Source organism: Penicillium rubens (genome assembly GCF_028828025.1).
Source record: "Penicillium rubens strain IBT 27055 chromosome Unknown utg000002l_segment0_segment0, whole genome shotgun sequence".
Classification (NCBI taxonomy): domain Eukaryota; kingdom Fungi; phylum Ascomycota; class Eurotiomycetes; order Eurotiales; family Aspergillaceae; genus Penicillium; species Penicillium rubens.
In genome coordinates this window covers 1685840-1709540 of record NW_026890600.1, presented here as the reverse complement: position 1 = coordinate 1709540, position 23701 = coordinate 1685840, and the positions used below count along the sequence as shown (strand labels likewise).

Genomic DNA, 23701 nt, shown 5'->3' with positions numbered 1-23701 from the left:
CGCACTCCGCTAATCTCTCTATGTTGGCCCCTGACTGGTTCAAACACCCTTGCTTTATCCTCCGGTGCCATGGTTGCAGGCGCTGGGTTTGCCAGTCCGCGCTCCTCCTGCAGCTGATAGTCCATCCGTCCCACGCCAGTCCAATCATCGTCATCGACTACCCTCGGTCGCTCCATGTACGACGCGCTATCCTCTTGCCGCTTTAACGGATGGCAACTGAACAAAAATTCTGATTTTTTTGCCTTGTTTCTTCCCCTACCTTTCTGACCTCACCGCACCAGGTGAATCAAGTATAATCACTATGATATACCGGATATTGTTGGTAAATTAACTTTGAAAGGAAGAGATATTGCTCACAGCTTATGTTTGATTTGACTATCTTTTTTTTTCTGGGATTTCGAAAGAGTGACTGACTCTCCCCAGCGATTTTGATTTGGACAGGTGGCCGTTTCGATTCTGCCTCAACAGGCGGTGGCGCCCAGTGTTGATCCACTGTCCGCCAAGGCTGGATGAATCTCATGGCATGCAATCCAGCGATGATCGGTCATTTCTTAACTGTTCGGTTCTATTATTTAGATCTACCAACTAGAGTTCTTGAAACTCTGTTATTCCAGATAACCCCTCAGATCACATCATGGTATTATTTTTGCATTTTCTAGGGGATTCCGGTATGCTGGTATGGTATAGTATGCTGAATACCATACCCGAAGCGTCACCGCCGTCACATTCCGCGAAATGCAGTAATAATACGGACGGGAAACTGCAGTCTGGCCTGATCGGGGGTTGACACCCTTAGAGCAGTTAACATGACTTGAGTATTTAAGGTTGTTTTCTGGCATATAGATATGCAGGATAAAAAGTCTGGAGCTGTCAACATTGGAATATTTCGTTATCACAAGTGAAGCTAAGCATGTGATGCATGTGATCAGTACATACTACAGAATACCTATGCCGTATTAAACATGAGGCGCTTAGATGTGATGAGAATTGAGCCAATACTATACTACATACGGAGTCCTCCATATTAATTTAGGAACTATACACTAATAAAACACCCCCAATCTAAAAGTCGGGGTTCCATCAAGCTGCGGGTGATAGGACCCTGTCGGCTAGAGACTACTTCCGCTTTGGGGCATCCATCCATCCATTGATGCCTTAGGCCTCAAGGTTGGATAATCGCCGAGTTTGCTATTGGCCGAGAGAGCTGAGCCGAGGGTAGGCGGTTTTTCGGCGTTTTGTCACTTCCACTCAAAATTCGGGTACTCGAGGACGCTGGGTACATTCGGGATCTACGACCTAAATATCTTGAGTCTCCGCATTCACCCTTTCGATCTGGTTATGCCGATTGCTTGTCGCTACTAGTAATCCTGGTCTCAGCCTCCGATCCCCGATCTCACATACCGCGATGGCATCAAAAGGTGCCGTCTTGCCTCTATTGAGGCGAGAGATTCGACCCTCCCGATTCTCGCGAGCTACCTCCTCCATCTCCGCCATTGCTACCCCAGCTCGCCAGTCAGCCAGTCCCTTCACATCTACCGGGCGACGTCTAGCTCGGCGAACGGCATTATTCACCGCGCCAACCCAGACACGAGCCTTTTCGCAATCGCTGTCAAGGCGCTTCACCGACGAGAATGGCGACTTCGATCTTCGCACGTTGGAGCGGGAGTCCGACGACGTGGATGTGTGCATTGTTGGCGGTGGTACGTTCGTCCGCGTTGGCTCCCCCCGAAAGCAATCTAACTAAGCTTTGATTCACTGCAGGTCCCGCCGGTCTCGCCGCCGCAATTCGCCTGAAGCAGCTTGCCAACGAGGCAGGCAATGAAGAGTTCCGGGTTATTCTACTAGAGAAGGCCGGTGAATTGGGTGCCCATATTGTCTCCGGAAACGTTTTGCAACCAACCGCTCTCAATGAGCTGTTCCCCGACTGGCTGTCAGAGGACAACCCTTCGCGCTTTGAGGGTGCAACCCCCGCAAAAAGTGACAAGATGCGTTTCCTGACGAAGAATGGCTCGTACCCGCTGCCCACGCCCCCACAGATGCACAACGAAGGGAACTATATTGTCAGTCTGAATGAGCTTACCAAGTGGTTGGGGGAGCGTGCAGAAGAGGTTGGTGTGGAGGTGTACCCTGGTTTCGCAGCCAGCGAGATGGTTTATAGCTCAGATGGCTCAGTCAAGGGCGTTGCGACCAACGATCTGGGACTCGCTCGGGATGGCAAGCCCAAGGAGACATTTGAGAGAGGAATGGAGTTCCATGCCCGCGTCACGCTTCTTGCTGAGGGCTGTCACGGCAGCTTGACCAAGCAGGTGATGAAGAAGTACGATCTTCGACGAGATAGCCAGCCCCAGACATATGGTCTTGGAATCAAGGAAATCTGGGAGATTCAGCCCGAGAAGTTCCGATCAGGCGAGATTACCCACTCGATGGGATACCCTCTTCCCAAGGACACATACGGTGGAGCTTGGATGTACCACTTTGGGGACAACATGGTGAGTATCGGTCTGGTGGTAGGATTGGACTACCCGAACCCATGGCTTTCCCCGTACGGGGAATTCCAGAAGATGAAACATCACCCCATGTTCAAGGAGGTTCTCGAGGGCGGCAAGTGCATTTCTTACGGGGCCCGAGCACTGAATGAGGGTGGTTTCCAGTCGATCCCCAAGTGCGCATTCCCCGGGGGTGCCTTGATTGGTGACACGGCTGGCTTTTTAAACGTCCCGAAAATCAAGGGTACCCACACCGCAATGAAATCGGGCATGTTAGCCGCTGAGGCTGCATTCTCGGCGCTTAAGGGTGAGAACCAAGGAACCGTCTTCTTGTTTGACTACGAGAAATCTCTGCGCGATTCGTCCATTTGGAAGGAACTCTCCGAGGTCCGTAACATCCGGCCCTCATTCAATACCCCACTGGGCTTCTTCGGTGGACTTCTCTACTCCGGCCTGGAGGCCTACGTGTTCAAGGGCCGAGTGCCATGGACGCTCAGCCACCACGGCACCGATGCAGCGGCTACCAAGCCTGCCTCTCAATACGAAAAGATCGTTTACCCCAAGCCAGACGGAGAGCTCAGTTTCGATATTTTGACCAGCGTGAGCCGGACCGGCACCAATCACGAGGAGGACCAACCGGTTCACCTGCAGGTGGAGGACTTGGATAAACACACGGACCTCGCATGGCCCGTTTACAAGGGTGTAGAAAACCGGTTCTGCCCTGCCGGCGTCTACGAATATGTGGAGGACCCTAGCAAAAAGGACGGGGTCCGATTCCAGATCAACGCACAAAAGTAAGTGGCCACTGCCATCTGAGTTACCTTATATATACATATACTAATCATCTATCAGCTGCATCCACTGCAAGACTTGTGATATCAAGGTGCCTACACAAGATATTAACTGGCAGACGCCTCAAGGTGGAGAGGGACCCAAGTACGTGATGACGTGATATCAGGACGTCGGGATAGGCCCTTATAATCCGGGGTTTTAATAAAGAATGGATATTAGGGGGAAAAGAAACCCTTGGAATGTATATAGATGCCCCAAATAGGCAAAAAGCAAGTGAACCAAAAAAAGACCCCATGGGGTTGGCAGAACCGTGGAATGCCAGTGGAGAGAGTCCACGAGGGACAAGCCTTACTTCCCTTGTGAACTATGTAGGATCTATGTATTTATTCCTACATGTATTCAACATACTATATACTACTACATTTTATAAATATAATTCTTAAATTGGTTTATTATCTTTTCCCTTCTCTATTTTCTATGGTGGAACCACGTGGATCACGAAAAAAAGTGAGGCGGCCAAAGTTTCAAGTCCGTCCACCGCCAGACGGTACTTTCTCTCTTTTCTTCCCCTCTCACTTTTCTCTTCTGTATCTTTTGTATTTGTTTTGCTGTTTTGCTGTTTTGCTGTTTTGCTGTTTTGCTATTCGGCTTCTCGGCTTCTCGGCTGTTCTACTTTGCAGTACACCTGCTCTCTGATCGTGTGTCGTTTGTCGGGTTACACGTTACACGCTTTCCTGCAGCAGCGCCGCAGTTCACCACTACTCTCTGCATTCCCGCCTTTTCGATCTCTTCCATATTCTCTGGCATTTCCTCTAGCCAGATTTCTTTCTATTATCGCCCATCAATCGATTATTTCAGACCAGCCATGACTGAGGTGTCCTCAACCCGCCTTTATCTTGGGAACCTTCCCCGCAACGGTATGCTGGCACCTGGCCGTCCCTCTTCCCTGAGTTTTGGAGAACACACGCACCACCATGCATGACCTGGTCGCTCTGCTGGTTCCCAGAGTCCTATGGGCTCTGATCCCTCATATGCTCATGTGGAATGCCACCCTTGGCCCACCCTTTGCAGGGTGAGCAAATGAGAGCTTCAGCTATGCACATGGAACAGCTTCACCGCGGATGGCCATCTAACCGGTGCTTTTGGAGTCACCATTTGAAAAGTGATCCGCTAACCTCTTTCTTATTTCTTATCACAGTGACTAAGAGCGACATCGAGGAACATTTCAGCAGCCATGGCTCCGGTAAGATCACGGAGATCAAGTTGATGAATGGTTTCGGCTTCATCGAATATGACGACCAGCTGGATGCCAGGGATATTGTGCCCGGTAAGAACGGCTCATGACATTCCATTTATTTACACAGACTTGCTAACATTATTTTTCTGCAGCATTCCGTATGCCCCCATGACTTGTCCACCGAATGATCTCTCGCTTATCGATACTACAGACGGCAGTGAATTCAAAGGCGAGCGACTCACCGTTCAGTTTGCGCGCGGTCCTCGCCGCAAGGAGGCCTTCCCGGGCCCGTCAGAGCGCAATGCCCTTCCTCGTCCACGTCGCACTATCTTCCGCATGCAGATTTCCGGTCTTCCAGAAACAAGTTGGCAGGTTAGCAGCCCAAGTCCATTCCTTTCCGGGGTTCCTGACATAGATTCCTCAACCCCGTCTCTCTACTCAGCCCACACATGCTTCCAGTCCATTGTCCTTGAGGCCATCGGTTGAACCATGGATCCTGGTGTACTAATCTATTAGCACTGCTCTCCTTCTATGGCTCTTCCCTTTGCCTTCAGAGTTGAGAATTGCTCCTTAATCTACGTACTCACCAAACGTTGTTGTCAAACCCCATGGAGCCTTTCCTGGGACTTTTGGATGCCGATATAAGACCATTCTGGATACACCTCCTCGGACTGGACATGGAGTGCTTACATCTTTCTCTCCACATATGCCGGACACCTTACCTTTCCTGGATCTGGACTCACCATGCATTCAATAGGACTTGAAAGACTTCGCCCGCCAGTCTGGACTGGACGTTGTTTACTCTGAGACTGGCCGAGAACAGGGCCGAGGGTGGGTGAACCATTGTATTCCGCATGAGACCCTTCCAATCCATTGACACTTGACCAAGGTTTGTGGAATTTGAAACCGCCAACGACCTGAAGACCGCCGTGGAGAAACTGGACCAGCGAGAGTTCAAGGGCTCCGTCGTATCCTGTGTCGCCGATGTAAGCGCCCAACCTGGCTCGGACCTGGAGGAACCCCCGTCTCACCAACTCCCAGATCCAAAGCTTTGAGGAACGCCCCATGCGTGACCCCTACCGGTCTCGTTCCCCACCACGTCGCCCCTATCCTGTCACCATGGATGAGTATGACCGCCGGATCCCTCCCCCACGTGGCTACAGTCCTCGGGAGCACTACCGTGAGCGGTCACCGATCCCTATCCGCCGCGATCCCTACTATGAACGGGATGGCTATGCCCGCCGGACTCCCCCTCGTCCTCGGATGGAAGACTACCCACCCCCACGTCGTCCCTACGAAGACCCCTATGAGGCTCGACCTCCCCCACCTCCTCGCCACTATGATGATCCCTACCTAGCTGCCCGTGGTTATGGTCGTCCTCGCTCTCCGCCGAGAGGCGAGTATGTGCCTTACGACCGTCCTCGCTACTGGTAGACGGCGCCGGGTCTTCGTTGATTGGATTTATTGCATATTCTTCCGTTCTACCATCATTTTTTGACCTCCTTCGCCAAATACCCGCAACTTCTCATACTGATTTCATGGTGTCATGATCTTTTTTTTCCATCTGCCGAGCTTTCGTTCAGCGTGTTCTCGCGGCGGGTGCTTCCATTTCTTCCTGGCGACTGGACAGGCCGAGTTCTCATCATTCCTTTCTCCTTCCTAGGGGGTTTGGGGTGACGGAATCTAGGTGGTTATCGCCCTTTAGTCTTTCTTGTCCACCCTGGACTATTGTATGTGTGTTAGCATCTGAAAATCTTAATTTTTTTTCCTTTGATTTGTTTCTCCTTCTGTAATATCCCGAACTCCCGTCGCTCCATGATGTCCTCGCATGGCCTACCTTTAAACAGCTGGTTGGGTGACAATAGTGCAAGACTTGTATTTATTTCTGTCACTCACTATGCTGAAACTGAGATATATATCGGGGTGGTGATTATGCTCCCCACCGAGCCCCAGTACTAGCCCTTATAACTAAAGAAGTATATACAATATCCCACAAGATTCTTTCAGTACTTCCTACTTTTTATTCAGTTAACGGATATAAACCAAAATGCGGAAATGCCCGTCCACGCTACGTGCTGTGCAGTATGCAGATCGACAGCCTCATGCAAATTGGTGGCTGTAGTATTGAGGCTGTCTTAGGCAGATCTGTAGAACCACTTGGTAATATATCGGACTAGCCAAAGCAAAAGAGACTGTAATATCATCCAATATCCAAGCTATATCATGGTAATATCAAAATAACATTAAGATAATACCAAGTAGATTCGATCAATAAGATCATATTAATGTCAGCATCTGACACGTGAAACCCCAATTGGGATTAGTGGCTTCAGCCCCCGGATCTGCGCCTGAAATCTGATTTTCTGCAAGATCTCGCGGTTTTCTTGCTTTGTTTCACTTCCTGGGGAAGAAAAACTGTTAATCTCTATTTGCCAAAATCTCCATCCTCTATGTGCCTATCTGTGCCTCCGTCTTCGCTCGCTTTGATTTCGCTCACTGGCTTCCTAGCCAACCTTGATCCATATCCATCCCTTCTGAACGACTCGCCTGCTCCTGACATTTCCTTGCCAGCACACCCAGTGCTTTCTCCTTTCGCATTGGCCTTCGACTTCTCGGCCAGCGAGGTGACTTGGCTAGGGGTCCCGGGTCCGTCCTGAAGAAGGGCGGACGATAAACCTGCTCGAGAGATTCACTGGTCTATCGACTAGTTCGGGTACTCAAGGAAAACCGTGCTTTGGTGCAATAACTCCGCAAGCTGAAGTACGTCTCTTTGATCTGCGCTCAATTTGCTATTTTTATTTCATTTTTTTCCAGTTTCTTTTACGTTTTACCTTGGCGAATTAGTGGGGGCGTGAAAACCCTCACCTGCCCCTCCATTCTTTCTTTACGGTAGATAATCTAAGATCGAGGGGACTGAGACTAACTAGGTTTCTCCATGTGAACAGTGACTGCGAGATAGGTATTCTGAATACCTTGCTACCATCCTTTACGACCGAGGTCAATTGTCGACCCTGCGGGTATCGCTGGCGCTTACACCTAAATCCGGGGTTTTCGCTTCGCTCGCGGAGCTATCACAGGTGATACAATAATAGCATAATGCCTTCCTCGACCACCGATGACCTGTCGGTCGGGGATGTGTTCGCTCCGCAGGCCGATAGCGAACAGTCCGTCATTGACATCCCAGCCAATCACCGTCGCCCCAATGCACACATGGGCACTATGTCACCCCCGGAGCAGACAAAGGGATTCAATGGGTTTGCAAACCAGGCTCTCAACGAGAACAAGCAGCGACGGAAGAAGAAGAATAACCAATTCGGCCCAGCGTGCGCAACCGTTCGTGGTTTCACTCTGGCATCCGGCGACGAGGAATCGGACTTCTCCGCTGCGAGCTCACGTACACCCTCTCGACCGCCCACTGCGCTTGATGGCGCTAGCCCACTGGCACAGGCGTCCACAGGTCATGGGGTCAGTGCGCTGAAGCTTCAACTCAGCACTCTGAATCTATCTGAGAACGCAGCTGGCAGCGGACTTGTCTCCCAGACCCCCAGTGTTGCCAGTGTCTACTCCGACAGCGACCAGACTGAGATTCTGACCAGCTATGAAGTCCCTTTGGATCAGGACTTTGTTAGTTCCGACGCAGTGCAACCAGAGACGCTGGACGACCGCAACGCGGATTTCACAGGCATGAATTCAGAGTTGCGCAGTCAATTGTGCCGCAAGATGACCGCGGAGGACTTTGTTCCTATCCTCTGCCTGGGCAAGGGCTCGTTCGGAACTGTGTTGCTGGTGCGTCACGTCGTCACAGGCAAGCTGTATGCCCAGAAACAATTCCGGAAGGCTTCCATTACTGTCCACAAAAAGCTAGTCGAGCAGACAAAGACAGAGCGCACAATCCTGGAAAGTGTCAACCGCCACCCCTTTGTCGTCAAGCTATTCTATGCTTTCCAAGACCATGAGAAACTCTACTTGATCCTGGAGTACGCGCAAGGCGGCGAACTCTTCCACCACCTAGCCATGGAACGCATGTTCGAAGAAGACGCGGCAGCCTTCTACATGGCAGAGATGGTACTTGCGCTGGCACACCTGCACCAAAACGTCGGCGTTCTCTACCGCGACCTGAAGCCCGAGAACTGCCTCCTCGACGCGCAAGGCCACCTCCTGCTCACCGATTTCGGCCTCAGCAAGATCTCGCTCAGTGATGACGACCGCTGCAACTCCCTTCTGGGCACAATCGACTACATGGCGCCCGAAGTGATCCAAGGCAAGCCATACGGCAAAGCATGCGACTGGTGGTCCCTCGGCGCACTAGGCTACGACCTCCTCACCGGCTCACCCCCATTCCGCGGCAACAACCATGCCAAGCTACAAGAGAAGATCGTCAAACAAAAGCTCGTGCTGCCCTACTTCCTCGGGCCCGATGCAAAGGACCTCCTCACCCGTCTTCTCCGCAAAGAACCCTCCAAGCGCCTCGGCTACCACATGCAGAAGGACCTGCAGATAATCAAAAAGCATCGCTTCTTCCGCAAAATCGACTGGGCTGCCCTTGAGCGTCGCGAGCTCGACCCGCCTATCCAGCCTGTTGTCACGGACCCTGCACTCGCCGAGAACTTTTCTGTCGATTTCACCCATCTCCCGCTCAGCCCGACGGTCACTACTGCCGGCTTCGACGAGTACTATGGGAAGGGACAGGATTTCCCAGCTGGCAAGGAAACAGATGGCGACGAGGTTGGTGCCGAGAGTAATCCGTTCGGCGGGTTTAGCTATGTTGCTTCGAGCAGCTTGCTGGATCATGGGTTGGGAGTTATGACTGCTGGATATTGAATCGTGGTTGAGAACTTACTGGGGAGAATTGAGAAGACAAGGGTGAAGAGAGAAATGCACATATTCGCATCAAGGAGTCCCGGCGTTACCGGGTTTCGTACATTGCATGTCACGCATTACACAGGTGTCTTGGTACATGTATCATCTTGCTGCCGAGTCATTTCACCGTTATCTTGTCCTGAAGCAATACAGCACAGTAGGACCTCACCGCAATCAATCGTACTTCGCGTCGCATGTCTGTTCTTTACATGTAAGTCTCAGCCTTGCGACCATACTCCCCCAGAATCCAAAAACTGTAGTTTCTGGCAAGGTGCCGGGGTCATTATAGAAGTCCGATCCCTAGTCGGGATAGTTTATGGCTAAGACTACGGTATCTGATCGTCTTGAGATCCCCTGACTTATTATTCTGTAACTATTCTAAGTGTAGAGCTTGAGATTTACCCGGATGCAAATCAATGGGGAAAAAAGACAACCCCTTTGCGCCACCTTTCACCTAGTACAGTGGCATAAGAAAAGGCGAAAAGTAAAATATTGGGTATGCCAGGCTCGCGCTTGCTCTCGACGAGCAGAGCCGCAAAATATCTGGATCCATATGCAGTATCAAGATAGGAAAGTACCTCGCCGCGTGGCACCCTGCATCAATTGCTGGCGTAGCAGCATGATCTGGCTTCTTTCCGTGGGAGCAAAGTGTGGGAAAGGGCAATAAGCTGCGGACCTGGTTCAACACATCATCTTGTAGGCTGTTCGTTTCATGTGAAATGTACCGGGAGCGGGAGACAGGAGGTGTCAGGTTAGTCGGGTTAGTCAGGTTTGCGCAAGAATGGGGATGCCGTTCAACCATCTGCTTGACCTTTGGGGACGTTGGAGGAATCAGGTGGGATTTTGAAGGAAGGTTTTTCACTTTTGCGGTCATAGCCGAGCTTGCGGTACTTTTCTTTGAGGGCTTCGAGCTTTAGGAAGTTTTTGGGCAGAAGGTCACTTGCCGTTTCAGGGGTTATAAGGCCGTCTCGAATCTGCTCTCTGAGACGACAGACCTTCTTTCTGGTGCTGTAGAGAAAGACTCTGTAGAAAAATTCGATGAAGAATCGGTCCTCGTCTGGAAGGCATGCAAGGACATCGTGGAGAAGACTCAGCAGGTAGGCGTATTGGATTAGAAAGTAGCCAGAGATTTGACTGTTCAACTCCTCGTCGCCATGGCGCTGGGCGACAGCATCAATTATTGCTAACGGGGAAAAATTGTTAACGTCAAAGTTCTCTGTATATATCCATAAGAAAACAAAACACACCTCGAAGATAAACTAGCTTGAAGGGAAAACGGTACCCCGTGTCCGGACCAGCGAATGTGGTTGTGGCGAAGGACTCTTGACTCAGATCGAGATGCCAAAAGGTTGCTGGTATTATGATGGTGCTTGTGTCCCAGTAGTAATCGGGACGATCGGAGTCGTGAGGTAAAAAACGATAGCCAGGCCACCCAGTCGAACTTTCCTTGGTTGCAGGACTGAAGAACCGACGATGTCTCTGGGGCAGCTCCTCAAACCCATGTGAGGCCAGGGCAGACCTAGCCAACTCCAGTTGGTCGTCCGCAACCGCGAAGTACATGTCAGTCAGGACTAAGGGACCGCCTAGGGCGATAACGACAAGATCTCCAACCACGCAGTATCTCACGCCAGCTGCTTCAAGGATTTGAGTGGGTGGCGAGATATATGATTGCAAGCGAGTGAAATTCACGTTGTACTCGGCCATGATGTTTGGGATACTGAGGTTGACATGCGGTGATAGTTGCAAGGTTATGATGTCGCGATAAAAACAGCCTAACTTGAGAACAGGTAGGTAGGGGGGAAGATAAAATTCAAGGGTCTGAACAAGGAAAATCAATAGACCTGTGTTGTTTAGGCAGAACCTTAAGATGGGTTGTATGCATCCATGGATGGTTTGGTACGGAAAAACAATCTTCCTGACTTGCAAAGTGACTTCCAAGGTAGGGAGTGGGAAGATACTTTATGTAGTAATAGGGTTCTTTGGCTAAGCTATCCATGGATATTTTTGTTGTACCTAGTCAATCTACCTAGATATCGAGATTAGCTCGCTCTTTTAGAGGGGGAGTAAGCTTATAAAGGTTGAAGCTTCCTAGGTAGCTTAGGAAGGTTAACCACTTAATTAGCGACGATAGCGGTCCGCAACGCTTTCTAATTATTGCTATTATCGTTAAGCTATATAGTAGTAGCGGAGGAAGAGGGGTTATCTATAGCTAATACAAAGTGAAGATAAAATAATGTGAATATAGCTCTTAAAGAGACTACATACCACGATAGAGATAGTTCTCTATAAAAGAGACTCCTTTTGACACTCAAAGACTTATTCACACAGCGATGATTGCTTAAAAGCGGGTATATCGCACAGCGGCGTCGGGGATCGCTTCTCGCTTAGCGGCGATAAAGAAAAGATGAGATATAGCTTTTGCTATTCTCAGGGAAAAGTGAGAGATATAGCTTCTCCAAACGAGAGATATAGCTTCAACAGGTTATGAGGCCCTTTTTCTTCTATCCCCTTTGCTAAGATTCATCAAGATCTAAGCTTTTATTGGAGAATAACTATCTCTCACTTGGAGAAGCTATATCTCTCACTTGGAGATGTTGAAAATCCCAGTTAATTTCCATTAATACTGGCCATTTTCATCTTTACAACGCCAACCATAATTCGTGGGTTATCCTGCAGATCTCTGTTATGCAGGATTGGCATCCAGCTCCTACCAAAAGAAGCCTGTATTCCTTGGCAGTATGCAATTTGATCATGACATTGCTGCTCTCAGCATATAGATCATCATCCCACTGCATCGGCGCCTAAACATTGCAATTGAGCCTGCTTTCAGTCAAGTCTTTGCTTATTCCTGCGTTGTTGTTCTCACCGAGTCCATGCGGTTCTCACCGAGTCTTTCTAATCTGTCATGATGGGAGTATACGAAAAAGAAGCATAAATAGATGCTTCTTTCCATATATGAAGAAGATCAGACAAAACATTCATTTACTTTTCACAGTATACAAGCTTGGAATTTCTACATTCATAGTATTTTTACATATTATTTTTGATCTCAATACATGCTGTACAGACTTTCATCTGTATGATCAACAGGAGAAGCTATATCTCTCACTTGGAGAGGCTACGACGGAGAGGAGAGATGAAGAAGTGAGTGAGGTGATGATGGATCTATGGAAAGAAGCTCCAGGGCTGGCATATGTATGACAAAGAGCTCAGTCTGCACACATAGAGACAGACACATATTGCATGCACCGCATGTCAACAGTTATTCGGACGGAGGGTTGTAAGTTGGGAAGGTACGAGGGACGACAAACAGAGATCCCAACTAGGCAGGAAAGGTGGGATTCATCTAGACCAAGTTCTCAATCTCTTCCTCTTCTGCTGGGAATAACCTACGATTATTGAATCTCATCCCACTATTCCTAAGAACCATTGCTGCTGCCACTGTCTCTTGCCAATCTGGCACAGTGTGCTAATCATCTACACCACCTGTTCTCCCTCTCTCCTCGTCGTCATCGACGACAAGAACCATTGCTGCTGCCACTGTCTCTTGCCAACTTGGCATAGTGTTCCAATCATCTACATCACCTGTTCTCCCTCTCTCCTCATCGTCAACGTGGAGTTCAAGAACCAGAGCAGAATCAGAACAAGTCACTCCATCCACTGTGCACTACAGGTAAGTTAATGATACTGGATCTCATAAACCCCAAGACAAAAGACTAATCATCCATCCTGCAACCTGAACAGCAGTTATACCTCGATCTGTCACCATGTCCTCGCCGACTGATGACAGTCGTAAGACCAAAGCTATCCGTTCCTGTGTTGAGAGACTGAGGAGTCGCCTCAAAGACCGGTTCATACTGATCGGTGGCGCGTCGATGTTACTTCTGGGGAGCCAGCGAGCGACAAATGACGTTGATATCCTTGTACCAAGCGACGAAGATGTTCCAGCTCTGGTCTCCTTCCTCGCTGCAGACAAATCCTTTTCCAATGAAGGCGGCCACCTCCAATTTCAACATCCCGACTTCTCACCTTCACTAGATATTCTGACTATTGCCGTTGAGAGGATGACTTTTGAACAAGCCCATCCACATTGCCTGACTATCAAGGAAGTTAAAGTCCCGAGACCTGACTACAGCTTGGCCATGAAGGTTCAGTGCTTTTACCTACGGCAAGACGACGAGAACGGCGAAAAGAAACGAGCGAGCGACCTCAGAGATATTGAATTTCTCCTCAGTGAGATGGTTAAAAGATCGGAGTTCGTAAGTGATGCCTGTGCTCACAAGTTCAAGTTCGGTCATTACCATCTGCTTGAGCTTCGTCAAGAACTTGGAGCAGAGCACTTTATCAGAGTTGGTGGCAGAAAGTTCATGCTCCCATGGGACCAGAACTCTGAAGCCCAGAAGGAATCGGGCGCCGATCCGTTCACTGTGGAGCTCGAGGAGGAATGAGGGACGGAAAGTGCAGCGAATGGGGGCGACGACTACATATCTGGGGGTTCATGGTTCGGGGGGTGGTCGTTGATGGAAGGGTTTAAGAAGGGTTTAGGAAGGGTCCTACGACAGTGGATTTGTTTTTAGCATTCTTACAAGGGGAGTCGCAGGTTCACGTGGGTGCTACTCTGCTCGAATGATCGTTACCAAAGGCATATGGCGTTTCCACTGAATCTGCACGTCACTAGCCACTCTAACAGCGTCCTTATGGAATGCTAGTACTAGCCGTATCCTCGTACCCCTCTCAACGTACTCCACCCCTCCGCCTTGCCTATACTAGTATTATTACGTAGGTAATAATAAGATAGGATTCAAAAGTTATCAGTGCCGAGACTATCCGTTACGGCCGACTGCCTGGGCAATCCCAATCCCCTAGAAAGTAGTTCAGAGACAGAGGAAACAGAAGGACGTAGAGACAGACCTCGGGAGAATCTACCTAGAATCCCTCTATAGACCATCAAGACCCATCGAAAAACCAACCGGCACTTAGATTGTCATCCATGGATAGGTGGCCAGCCCTAAATGCCAGGGCCAATAGGAACCAAGGGAAATATGGGACAGGGGCATCACATATAATCGGGGCCGACCTGGAATTGGGATTACGTCTTTTGACATTCGACATTCCAAGGTTGATCTGCATAGAATGCTTCGTCTACGGTAATAAGATCAGGACAAGGGTAAAGTTGGTAGATTAAGCAAAAGAGAAATTTCATTCTCCGTGGATTTCATTCTCACTCATAAAATAGTATTTCCCCAATTGCAAAGGTCCACGCTTCCACAACGGCAGCTTGATGAAACCCAAATCATAGATCTCAGATGTCAGATCTCAGATCTCGCCTTCCTCACTTCCAGCACGATCATCATCTTCAGCCTCGCCCTCTTCTCTCTCTTCTTTATGGGAGTCTAATTTACTCCGATAATCCACATCTGCCATAGACGGAGGAGCAGGTCGAGGGGGATGCGCGACTGGAATGACATGTTGCTGTTTTTCATGGAGTTCGCCTTCTTCGCTGGACTCTTCTTTCGGAGGAGGGTGTGCGGAGGATTCCGGTTCCGACACCGGCTTCTCCGCCTTGATTGACAAGGAATTGAAATGAGGCGTGGCTTTTGTTTGGGATAGTGCGGCTGCGGGGACGCGCGGGCGGGAGGGGGCTGGAGGGTGTGGTTTTTGGTCGACGGGGAGACTAGCTTCGTTGGAGGGGGTTATGGTTCGCTGACGCTTAGGGGATCGAGTGCTGTCGCCGTTCCCGTTGAGGGTGGAAGGGGGTTTGTTTTGTGGGGAGGGCGGGCGTGGGTGTGAATCTGTGTTGTTGTTGTTGTGAGAGTCGGGTTCGCGCGAGCGTTTGCGGCCATTTGGAGCCGTGTCTGAGGTGACGGTGAGGGCTGGAGGGGTGGAGGTTGATTGTCGCTCTGAGGCGGATTTTGTCGGGTCTGTATCGAAGACGCGGGTTGGGTCGTTGGGGTGGGAGGTTGAGTCTGAAAGTGCGAATTCCGGGTAGCCCTTGCTGAGGGTTTGCTGGACGCGCTCGTAGATCTTGACGATGAAGGTGCAGGCGCGGATGAGGTCGTCGAGGCGGACGTCGATCTGCTCCCACCAGGGTCGGCCTTCGGCGTCATCGGGGAAGGCGACTTTACAGTGGCGGGCTGCGGCATACAGGGCTGCGGCGGCGATGACACGGGGTGGGAATTGGAGACAGAGGACGGTGTAGGTTGAGTCGTTAAGGAAGGAGTAGGTGGAGTGTCGCAGAGCTCTGTTGTCGCCGACACCTAGGAAGATGGAGTAGTCCCAGAGAATGCGGTACGGGGACTCGACCTGTAGGTCAAAGCAGAGGTATTCAAGCATGACGCTCTCGTTCTGCAGAATAAGGTCTCGCCATTTCCAGTAATCCTTGGACTGCTCGTCGACAATCAGGTTCGGCTGTTTCATGGCGACGCGGCAGCATGCGATGACGAAGTCTTTCATGCGGCGCATGGCCTCGTCCACTTTGAACGCGACGAACAGGGCCACCGCGGCGATCACTTTCGGGTGCATCAGATCAGACCCCATCTCCGGATATTGGCCCATCAACGAATAGCGCATGAGGAAGCGGTGCATATACACCGTGGCGGTCATTGAGGTTTGGGGCGGCATCTTCAACATCACGCTCACTTGCCAAATGAAGTCGACTGCGCGGTGTCGGATGTAGTCTTCTTTCCCGCGTTCGATCTTATCAATGCGCGATGGCGTGCGCTCGAATTCCTCCTCGGAAAATAACCATTTTTGCTGCTCCGCTTCCAACACCGGGTTTGGCATGCCGGGGATTCGTCGCTTCGGCGGTGCTGAGGAAGCCATGGCTGTGCGAGGTGAAGAGGGGAGAGACGAATAAGATCGACGGGGGTGGTTCACACAATGGCGACAGAGTTAAAGCGCATCCGGCGCCTGGTAAGGAATAGCTCGCGCGAGGGCTAACAATAATCGTTATCGTTCCGAACGTCACAGTCGTTACGCCAAATCTAGCATGGCGGAGCTTTCTATCGCATCGCGGATATGGCAGTGCACGGCGGGAGATGCTCGAATAATTGGAGAAGGGGAGTCAGAGATAAGCAATATATAAACAACAGAGCGGTGCCTAAATATCAAGCACCATCAGATAATCTGCAAGGCGGCCAGGATCTCCGTATTGACGCAGTCGACAAGGGAAGCTTTTAGTCGGAACAATGGTTTTCCGAGACGAACTATTTATCCGCTCAATGTATGAGATGCGAATAACTATTACAATCAATAGTCATTATATTATGTCCATCAACGGAGGAAAGAAGAAATGCAGTTTGAAACGTTCTGATGCAAATCCCATTGGTCATTGCTATGCAATTACACTCCTTGAAACAATCCGTATAAGAATTACAATTGGTATCTAGTACTTTGGAAACAAAGTCCGTCCAGGCGCCACGCTGATAGATGCAACAAACAATAAAGCCAAACAGGCATTTACTCCTCCTCACTAACCTCGCTCTCATCATCGCTGGGGACATATTGTCTGGTCGTGGTTTGACTGTAATGGTGGTTCCGAGCCTCCTCTTCACGAGCACTTTGTTCGAAAGCGGCTTCCATCTCCGCCGCCAAAGCATCATCATCTTCCACTTCGTCATCTTGAGCCGTGTCCGTATGTGTTGAGACAGGTGGAGCTGTATTGCCGGCCGGGGAGGGTAAACTAAACTCCCCGATATCTTCATCCCCGTTGTCCTCTGCTGGGGTGTTATTGGACGAAAAGTATGTCCGGTCAACGAGCGGGCGTGCAGGTGGAGATCCCATATCAATAATAAGATCTCCGTCAACAATAATGTTCGATCCGGGAGACTGCCCAGCTTGTTGTGATCCGGTGCCTGCATCGGACGGCGATGAGCGAGAGTCCTCATGCTCAGGTGGGTCGGGATAGCTGACAGGTTCGCTTGGCTTCGCGGGCGGGTGTGCTTTGGCTGGTGGTTTTGCTGGCGGTTTCTTCTGTCGCAGCGGGTTTGTTTGTGTTTTGGTTTGGGGGGCAGATCGAGGCGCAGGTCTGACAGCCGGGATGAAGGGTGTACTGGCCCTGCTGATGGCAAGTTCTGGGGTGCTGTGGCCTGAGGGTGGCTTGTCATCCTCCCGGCGATTCTTCGGGAGGAAATGTCGGAAGTCGTAAGGATTGCTCTCGTCAGCCGGTCCCTCGTCCTCGCTGGTGCTCCCTCCATGCCGGTCTTCTCCTGAGGTGGCTGGCTCATCCTCTTCCTTTATCTGCAGTTGTTCGTATTGCTCGCGGACTTGCTTTTCCGTCTTTCCTGGAGCCGACCGTAGGTTAAAGTTCAAGGTTGTCGAGACCGGCTCCAGAACAAAGACTTTCCGCTCCGGATCGAAGATCAGAACCAGGCTGCGCTCACCCGATGGGTCCTCGCTGCCTTTGTATGAATAGGTTAATGTTTGATCGGCGTTCGGAGCCTTATCAGTAACGGCGAGGTCATAGAGGCCGTCCGATCGGGAGTGATTGATGGTCGAACGTTGCTGTGGGGTAGCAGACTTGGATTTGTGGTTGTAGTTGACGTTGATCAGCCGGCTCGTGTTTGGGTTCCGAGCAAGCCTCTCCCCCAGCACAATTGGGTACTCGGCCTGCTTTGTCGGGTCGATCATGGCGGACAATGTGGGGGCAGCCATATTTGTGCTCACGCGTAGTGAAGTGGCCCCCAAAATCGAAGTGGTCTGTACAATACAGAGGATAAGGGAGGAATATGGGAGAAGAAGATGGGAAATCCCCAAAGTCGGGGAAAGGTTGAGGTGGAGAAGAGCGGAATTAGGAAATGGCCTTCTCCCCACTCGTATGACAAGGCAGTTTATAGAATCTTTGATCCGTTAAAACTACTTCCTTCTTACTTTTCTTAGCAAGAATTCTATGATTTTATCAGGATTGGATATCTCATGTCTCATTGTCTCATGTTTCATGTTGAACCAACATGCTTATACTCCGAGTTCTGTACTACATTTTACGCAGGCTTCAGCTCCGACTTCGGCCCAGATATAAATACGACATTGAAGACATAAGAGTACTATTCTAACAATTAAAGCATAAAGCAAAGTACTTCCATTAGACGATAATTACTAGCTGAGGCATAAACAAAAAAAACCGGCTTGCGGGAATACAATGCAGTCAAGCAGGGCAGGAGGAGGTATCCAGAAACAAAGAACATGAGGCATCGGAGAAAAAGCAGAATATCTGTTTACAGCCAAGACTATACCACCCAGGACTGGAATGAAAGAACAGACTTCCAATGTCGGAAATTTAACATTTCCGAGTGTTTACTTAAGCTTCTCCTTGAGCCTGCCGAAGAATCCACTCAGGCGGTGCTTCTTCTTCTTGTCAATAGTAGAAGCACCTTCAGTGCTTTGGGACTGTTTGGCAGACTGCTCTGCGGGCTTTGCCGTCGAAGTAGCAGGTGTTTCCATAGACTCAGCCCCAGTCGTTACAGTGGGGCCTGGAGGATTTGCGGTCGAAGTAGTAGGTGTCTGAGCAGACGCAACTCCGGTCGTCACAGTGGGACCTCCGGGTTCCGCAGTCGTAGACCCAGTGGTTTCAGGAGCCGAGGTTTCGGCAGTAGGAGTAGCCTTAGGGCCAGTTGTGACAGTAGGCCCACTGGGCTCAGTGTTCTTCAGTGCCGAAGATGGGGTAGCAGCAGAATTGCGGCCTGCCGGAGGGGTGGAAAGCGGCGACACATCTGCCGACTCTACACCAGTACCAGCAGTGAGGTGGGGCGCAACAGGTTGGGTGGCCGCAGTGACAGTAGGCGGCGGAGCACCGGCAGACTCTGCAACGGGGATCTTCTTGTGCAGTTCCTCCTCGATTGCATGCTTCTCATCTACCGCTTCCTGGTTCGCAGCAGCCTCCGGGTCCTTGTGGGCCTCGGCCAATGAGTCCTTCACCCTCTGAGGGACCTCTTCGACGGGCTTGTCGCCGTTGGTTTGCTTCTCCTTTGACTCTAGTGGCACACCAGCAGCTAGTGCTGCCGTGGTCGAGTTAGGGCCAGCAGACTGGATGTGGTATCCTGGATCGGTCATCGCTGCCTGCTGCGCTGGACCGCCGGTATAAGTCGGCTCGGTCGCGCTGGTTGCGGCGCGTTGCGCGGGTCCACCGATCGGAAGGCTGGACTCAGGAATCATGTTGTTCGTGACTGGGGGAATGGCAAACGCGAAAGCGCCAGGGTTAGTGTCGGTATTCTGGGTCCCAGCGCCAAGAGGGAGAGTTTGGCCCTTCTCATATGACTCTTTATCCAAAGTGGCATTCGAGTCAACAGTGTTGTTGTGAAGTGTCTCGTGATGAGGGACTTCCTCGCCCGGCTTCAGGCTGACGGGGTTGCCATAACCCCCGGAAGCTGGGATGGGAGCCACGGAAAAGGTCTGTTCGGATTCCTGTCCCGGAGTCTCTGGGAAGCTGCCAGGAAGATCCCCATTGGGTTCCTTGGGAACGTTAGCAGCGAGAGCCGCGGTTGTAGAATCGGGGGTCACGCCAGACATGGGTGCGAAGTCGGACTTGATCTCTTCAGGTAGAAGCACGTTGTTGATGTTGTTATTCCCGTCGTCTTCCTCCCGTACGTTGGGATCTGTAGTCCAAATACCGTCGACAACGAACTTTTCAATAATTTTTCAGTCAGCACAAAAATAACGTTGGAAGTCTTGAAATCTTGGAACCTTGGGGATTCCGGGAAGTTGCGACTTTATAAATGGGGGAAAGCGGCACAGGTGACGTCAGTGGAAAAGTCCCCTGTTGCCTAAGGCTCACCGCCAAATCTACAGAGGGGAAAAGGTCGAAAAGCTCCAAGGGCCAAGGCAAGAAGGTGCGAGAAAATAAAAAGAATTGTAAGCCCATACCTTGTAGTGAATCTTTTGTACAGGAGATATAGTCACTTCCTTGACGAATATGTCGCCCACCCGGTCCAGTTTCACTGTCTTACCCCAATCATCGAAAGTGCCTGTAACGAACACCTCGCTCGCCTTGTGAGGCCTGCAAGTAACCGTCTCAGCATTGTACCACGAGGAATTCAAGAGGTACCGAGATATCGAGAACCCTAGATAGAGGGATCAAGTTGGAAGCTTGACTTACCACTGAAATGTAAAAGTACCCATATTGGTTTCCGAGGGAAAATTGGAAGAGATCTGGAAAGAAAGTAGGGGAAAAAGGTTCGGAGTACGGAGAGTACGGAGCAGTGAATTTGGACTAAACCAGTGGGGAGGTGACACAGACCAGTACCTGACCCTGGAGGACTTAGCGCTATATGATTCTCCTGCAACTAGTGAACTCCGTAGATAAGTCCCATTGCCCATATATCAAGGGGCTGGGGGCGAACCGTGGTCTATGTGATCTAGACTTTCCGTTTACGTGACGCCATGTCAGAGCTTTGGGTTATATAACTAGATAGTAACCTACCTAGGTACGTTGTAGGTAAGTTATACACTTAATACTAACGTAGGTAGTTTATAACTAGCTCTAGCTTACTGTGTTATGGCACTTAGTATAATAGGAGAGAACATCACCTACATTATAACCAATTGACTTCCAAGAAATTAATTCGGAACTGAAGCTTTAAAGTTTCCGAAGGTTCCAAGAAATTGTGCTGCAGATATTTTCCCAAAAAAATTTACTAAAGGTGACATTTACAAGGCGAGTCTATGACATATGTGACCTGGGCCACTTCTTCCCGTTGCCACTTGAGTGGCGATGCAATTCTAGAAGACACTTAGAAGGCTTAAAAGCTTCCCTTTTTTTTTTTTTTTTTTTATACTTAAATGCTAAATCTTATTACTATACGGAGTACCACATTTAAATAATTATGAGATGTCGATCACTATTGCTCCATACATCCATAGTACATAATAGATACCACATAGTCCAACATAGTACATATAGTCCATAGTATTAAGTAGTGAAATTCAATGTTGGAAGCATGATCGACGAAGCTCAGACCAACTTTAGTGTGTCTCTACCCCTCATTTTTCCAATTCCAATTCTCCAGTCCAATTATTTCCAATATCTCCCCCCTTTGTCTTCAACTCTCTTTTCTAAGTAAAGCTGTAAAGCTGTAAAAAGCTTGGAAGCTTCCGGACTCAGCTTCCTTTTAGCAAAGACACAGGTAATCTCCCGGTCTCACTTGCTTTCCCTTGCTTTCCCTTTCCCTTGCCATTTTCTTTTTCATTTGCAACATTCACATTTTATTTTCCGAGACAAGAGAAAGAAGAGGAAAAGAGACAAGAGACAAGAGAAAAAAGAGAGAGAGAAAGAGAGAAGAGTGACAGTGAGACAGAGAAAGACAGAAGAGGTCATGCAGTATCCCTACAATTAGACTCCAACCAATAATTCCCCACTGTCTGCCCCTCCGTTGCTTCCTCATTACTCTTACCCTTTTCTACCTCAACTTTCTCTTTTTGCTACATTTCCTACGTTTCCTACATTTTCCTTCTCCTTTTCTCAATCTCATCTGCTTAAACCCATTCCTTTCTAATACCCTACAGATATCATCTCTGTCTCGCCCATCCCACATCCATCCCACTCAGCTTCAACCCCGGAGTTGCGGCCTCTCTGGCCCTCGACCCCCCCAACGCCATCATGGCACAGAACTCTGCTCCTGATTCGACCCCGGTCATCAACACCAGAGCTGGCGACAAATCTGCCGGTACCCCAAAAATCACCGAGGACGACGAGTTCGAGGTGACGTCACCAACCAACCTGACATTCCGACAGTCTAACTCGGGTGCTGTGCCCCCGGGCACTGCTCTGTTCGGAGGTAGTGCATTCACCGAAGGAGGATCACAAACGGGAGGGTCGTTATTCAGCCGGAGTCCCTTCCAGGATCCTGAGGGGGAGGAGGACGAGCAGGAGGGGGAGCTGGCCCCCCCCTCCCGGGACTATCCGCAGAGCAAGGGCTCCCTACCAACTACGCGCTTGGTCGTCGGACATCTGTCTCAGCGGAATCTTTAAATCCCACTGAAGCTGGTTCAGATAGCTGGTCACCTCCTCACCACCCAAAGACCGAAGAGCAGGTCTCCCGGCTTAAGAGCGCCGTCAGTAGCAACTTCCTCTTCTCCCATCTCGACGATGATCAATCCATGACCGTCCTCAACGCTCTCGTTGAGAAGCCAATTCCTGCGAAGGATATCAAGGTTATCTCCCAAGGTGATGCCGGTGATTACTTCTACATTGTGGAAAAAGGAAACTTTGACGTCTATATCCACCCCTCTGGCGCCGTGCAGCCTGGCCCTGATGGCTTGGGAAACAAGGTCGCCAGCATTGGACCTGGAGGATCTTTCGGCGAGTTAGCTCTGATGTACAATGCCCCGCGTGCTGCGACAGTGATCTCCACCGAGCCGAAGAGCACCTTGTGGGCCCTTGACCGCATCACCTTCCGCCGCATCCTAATGGACTCGGCATTCCAACGCCGGCGTATGTACGAGGCTTTCCTGGAGGAAGTCCCGCTGCTTTCTTCTCTGAAGCCATACGAGCGCTCGAAGATCGCGGATGCTCTGGACACCATCAAGTACACGGCTAATTCCACCATCATCCACGAAGGGGATCCCGGAGATGCTTTCTATCTTTTGGAGTCGGGCGAAGCTGAGGCTACCAAGAACGGTGTCTCAGGACCCGTCAAGAACTATCGGCGAGGCGATTACTTCGGCGAGCTGGCGTTGCTAGACGACAAGCCACGTCAGGCTAGCATCACCACCAAGACGGATGTGAAGGTGGCGCGGTTGGGCCGGGACGGATTCAAGCGGCTCCTCGGTCCTGTGGAGGGAATGATGAGAGGGGCCGAGTACGAACTGGATTCGAAGAGGTCTCCTGTTTCCAAGGCAGCTTGATATGACTACAAAGAAATTGAATCTTGGGGGTTTTTGAGTCAGGAAATTAGACTCCTCGTTGGCGAGATCCAACCCAATTGTCATCTGTCACTTTGCCGAGTTTCAAAACCCATCTGCTATCCCAATAACTGATGATCTACTTTTTTCCCCCCTATGTTCATTATTTGTCTCCCATCTCCTTGTTCCCAGCAAACTTTCCGCTCTTTACGACTATTTGACTTGTATCTACAACTTCTTGTCTCTTCTATGCGTGCCATCTGTGACAGGGACCTACTGTCGTCCGTGTTCATATTTTCCTTTTGCTACTGTCTTATCCAACTCGATTGGACCCTTCAATACTTAGGTATGATCCAGCAGAATGGTTAGAATTTGTGCCTGATAAATCCCCATACGCATGTGTATATACCCCAAACACACAGGCATTCCCAGTCGAAATCGCGTAGGAACCTGCCCACTACGGTTATGCTATGTTCCATATGTCTATGTAAAA

The 23701-nt window shown here is 50.1% G+C and overlaps 9 protein-coding genes across 9 annotated transcripts; 5 read left to right on the top strand and 4 right to left on the bottom strand.

The window, feature by feature from the left end:
• Positions 1–1405: 1405 nt before the first annotated feature.
• N7525_003116 (electron-transferring-flavoprotein dehydrogenase) lies at positions 1406–3438 on the top strand (the record flags this gene model as incomplete). The annotated part of the gene is made up of 3 exons (XM_002559443.2): positions 1406–1700; positions 1762–3280; positions 3339–3438. 3 exons carry the CDS (start codon positions 1406–1408, stop codon positions 3436–3438), a joined length of 1914 nt encoding a protein of 637 aa, XP_002559489.2.
• Positions 3439–4143: 705 nt separating this feature from the next.
• N7525_003115 (uncharacterized protein) lies at positions 4144–5949 on the top strand (the record flags this gene model as incomplete). The annotated part of the gene is made up of 7 exons (XM_061212611.1): positions 4144–4195; positions 4477–4605; positions 4668–4673; positions 4727–4887; positions 5273–5346; positions 5405–5501; positions 5557–5949. 7 exons carry the CDS (start codon positions 4144–4146, stop codon positions 5947–5949), a joined length of 912 nt encoding a protein of 303 aa, XP_061069632.1.
• Positions 5950–7611: 1662 nt separating this feature from the next.
• N7525_003114 (uncharacterized protein) lies at positions 7612–8099 on the top strand (the record flags this gene model as incomplete). Its single annotated transcript, XM_061212610.1, has 2 exons — positions 7612–7980; positions 8040–8099. 2 exons carry the CDS (start codon positions 7612–7614, stop codon positions 8097–8099), a joined length of 429 nt encoding a protein of 142 aa, XP_061069631.1.
• Positions 8100–10169: 2070 nt separating this feature from the next.
• N7525_003113 (uncharacterized protein) lies at positions 10170–11079 on the bottom strand (the record flags this gene model as incomplete). The annotated part of the gene is made up of 2 exons (XM_061212609.1): positions 10170–10558; positions 10623–11079. 2 exons carry the CDS (start codon positions 11077–11079, stop codon positions 10170–10172), a joined length of 846 nt encoding a protein of 281 aa, XP_061069630.1.
• Positions 11080–13142: 2063 nt separating this feature from the next.
• N7525_003112 (uncharacterized protein) lies at positions 13143–13823 on the top strand (the record flags this gene model as incomplete). Its single annotated transcript, XM_061212608.1, has 1 exon — positions 13143–13823. The coding sequence occupies one exon, from the start codon at positions 13143–13145 to the stop codon at positions 13821–13823; it is 681 nt and encodes a 226-aa protein (XP_061069629.1).
• Positions 13824–14691: 868 nt separating this feature from the next.
• Positions 14692–16197, bottom strand: N7525_003111 (uncharacterized protein; the record flags this gene model as incomplete). The annotated part of the gene is made up of 1 exon (XM_002559448.1): positions 14692–16197. One exon carries the CDS (start codon positions 16195–16197, stop codon positions 14692–14694), a length of 1506 nt encoding a protein of 501 aa, XP_002559494.1.
• Positions 16198–16833: 636 nt separating this feature from the next.
• On the bottom strand, positions 16834–18027 carry N7525_003110 (ELL-associated factor; the record flags this gene model as incomplete). The annotated part of the gene is made up of 1 exon (XM_002559449.1): positions 16834–18027. One exon carries the CDS (start codon positions 18025–18027, stop codon positions 16834–16836), a length of 1194 nt encoding a protein of 397 aa, XP_002559495.1.
• A 639-nt stretch (positions 18028–18666) lies between these two features.
• N7525_003109 (carbohydrate-binding module family 48 protein) lies at positions 18667–20487 on the bottom strand (the record flags this gene model as incomplete). Its single annotated transcript, XM_002559450.1, has 3 exons — positions 18667–19992; positions 20233–20365; positions 20465–20487. The coding sequence occupies 3 exons, from the start codon at positions 20485–20487 to the stop codon at positions 18667–18669; spliced, it is 1482 nt and encodes a 493-aa protein (XP_002559496.1).
• A 1477-nt stretch (positions 20488–21964) lies between these two features.
• Positions 21965–23211, top strand: N7525_003108 (cyclic nucleotide-binding domain-containing protein; the record flags this gene model as incomplete). The annotated part of the gene is made up of 2 exons (XM_061212607.1): positions 21965–22317; positions 22362–23211. The coding sequence occupies 2 exons, from the start codon at positions 21965–21967 to the stop codon at positions 23209–23211; spliced, it is 1203 nt and encodes a 400-aa protein (XP_061069628.1).
• Between the last annotated feature and the right edge of the window lie 490 nt (positions 23212–23701).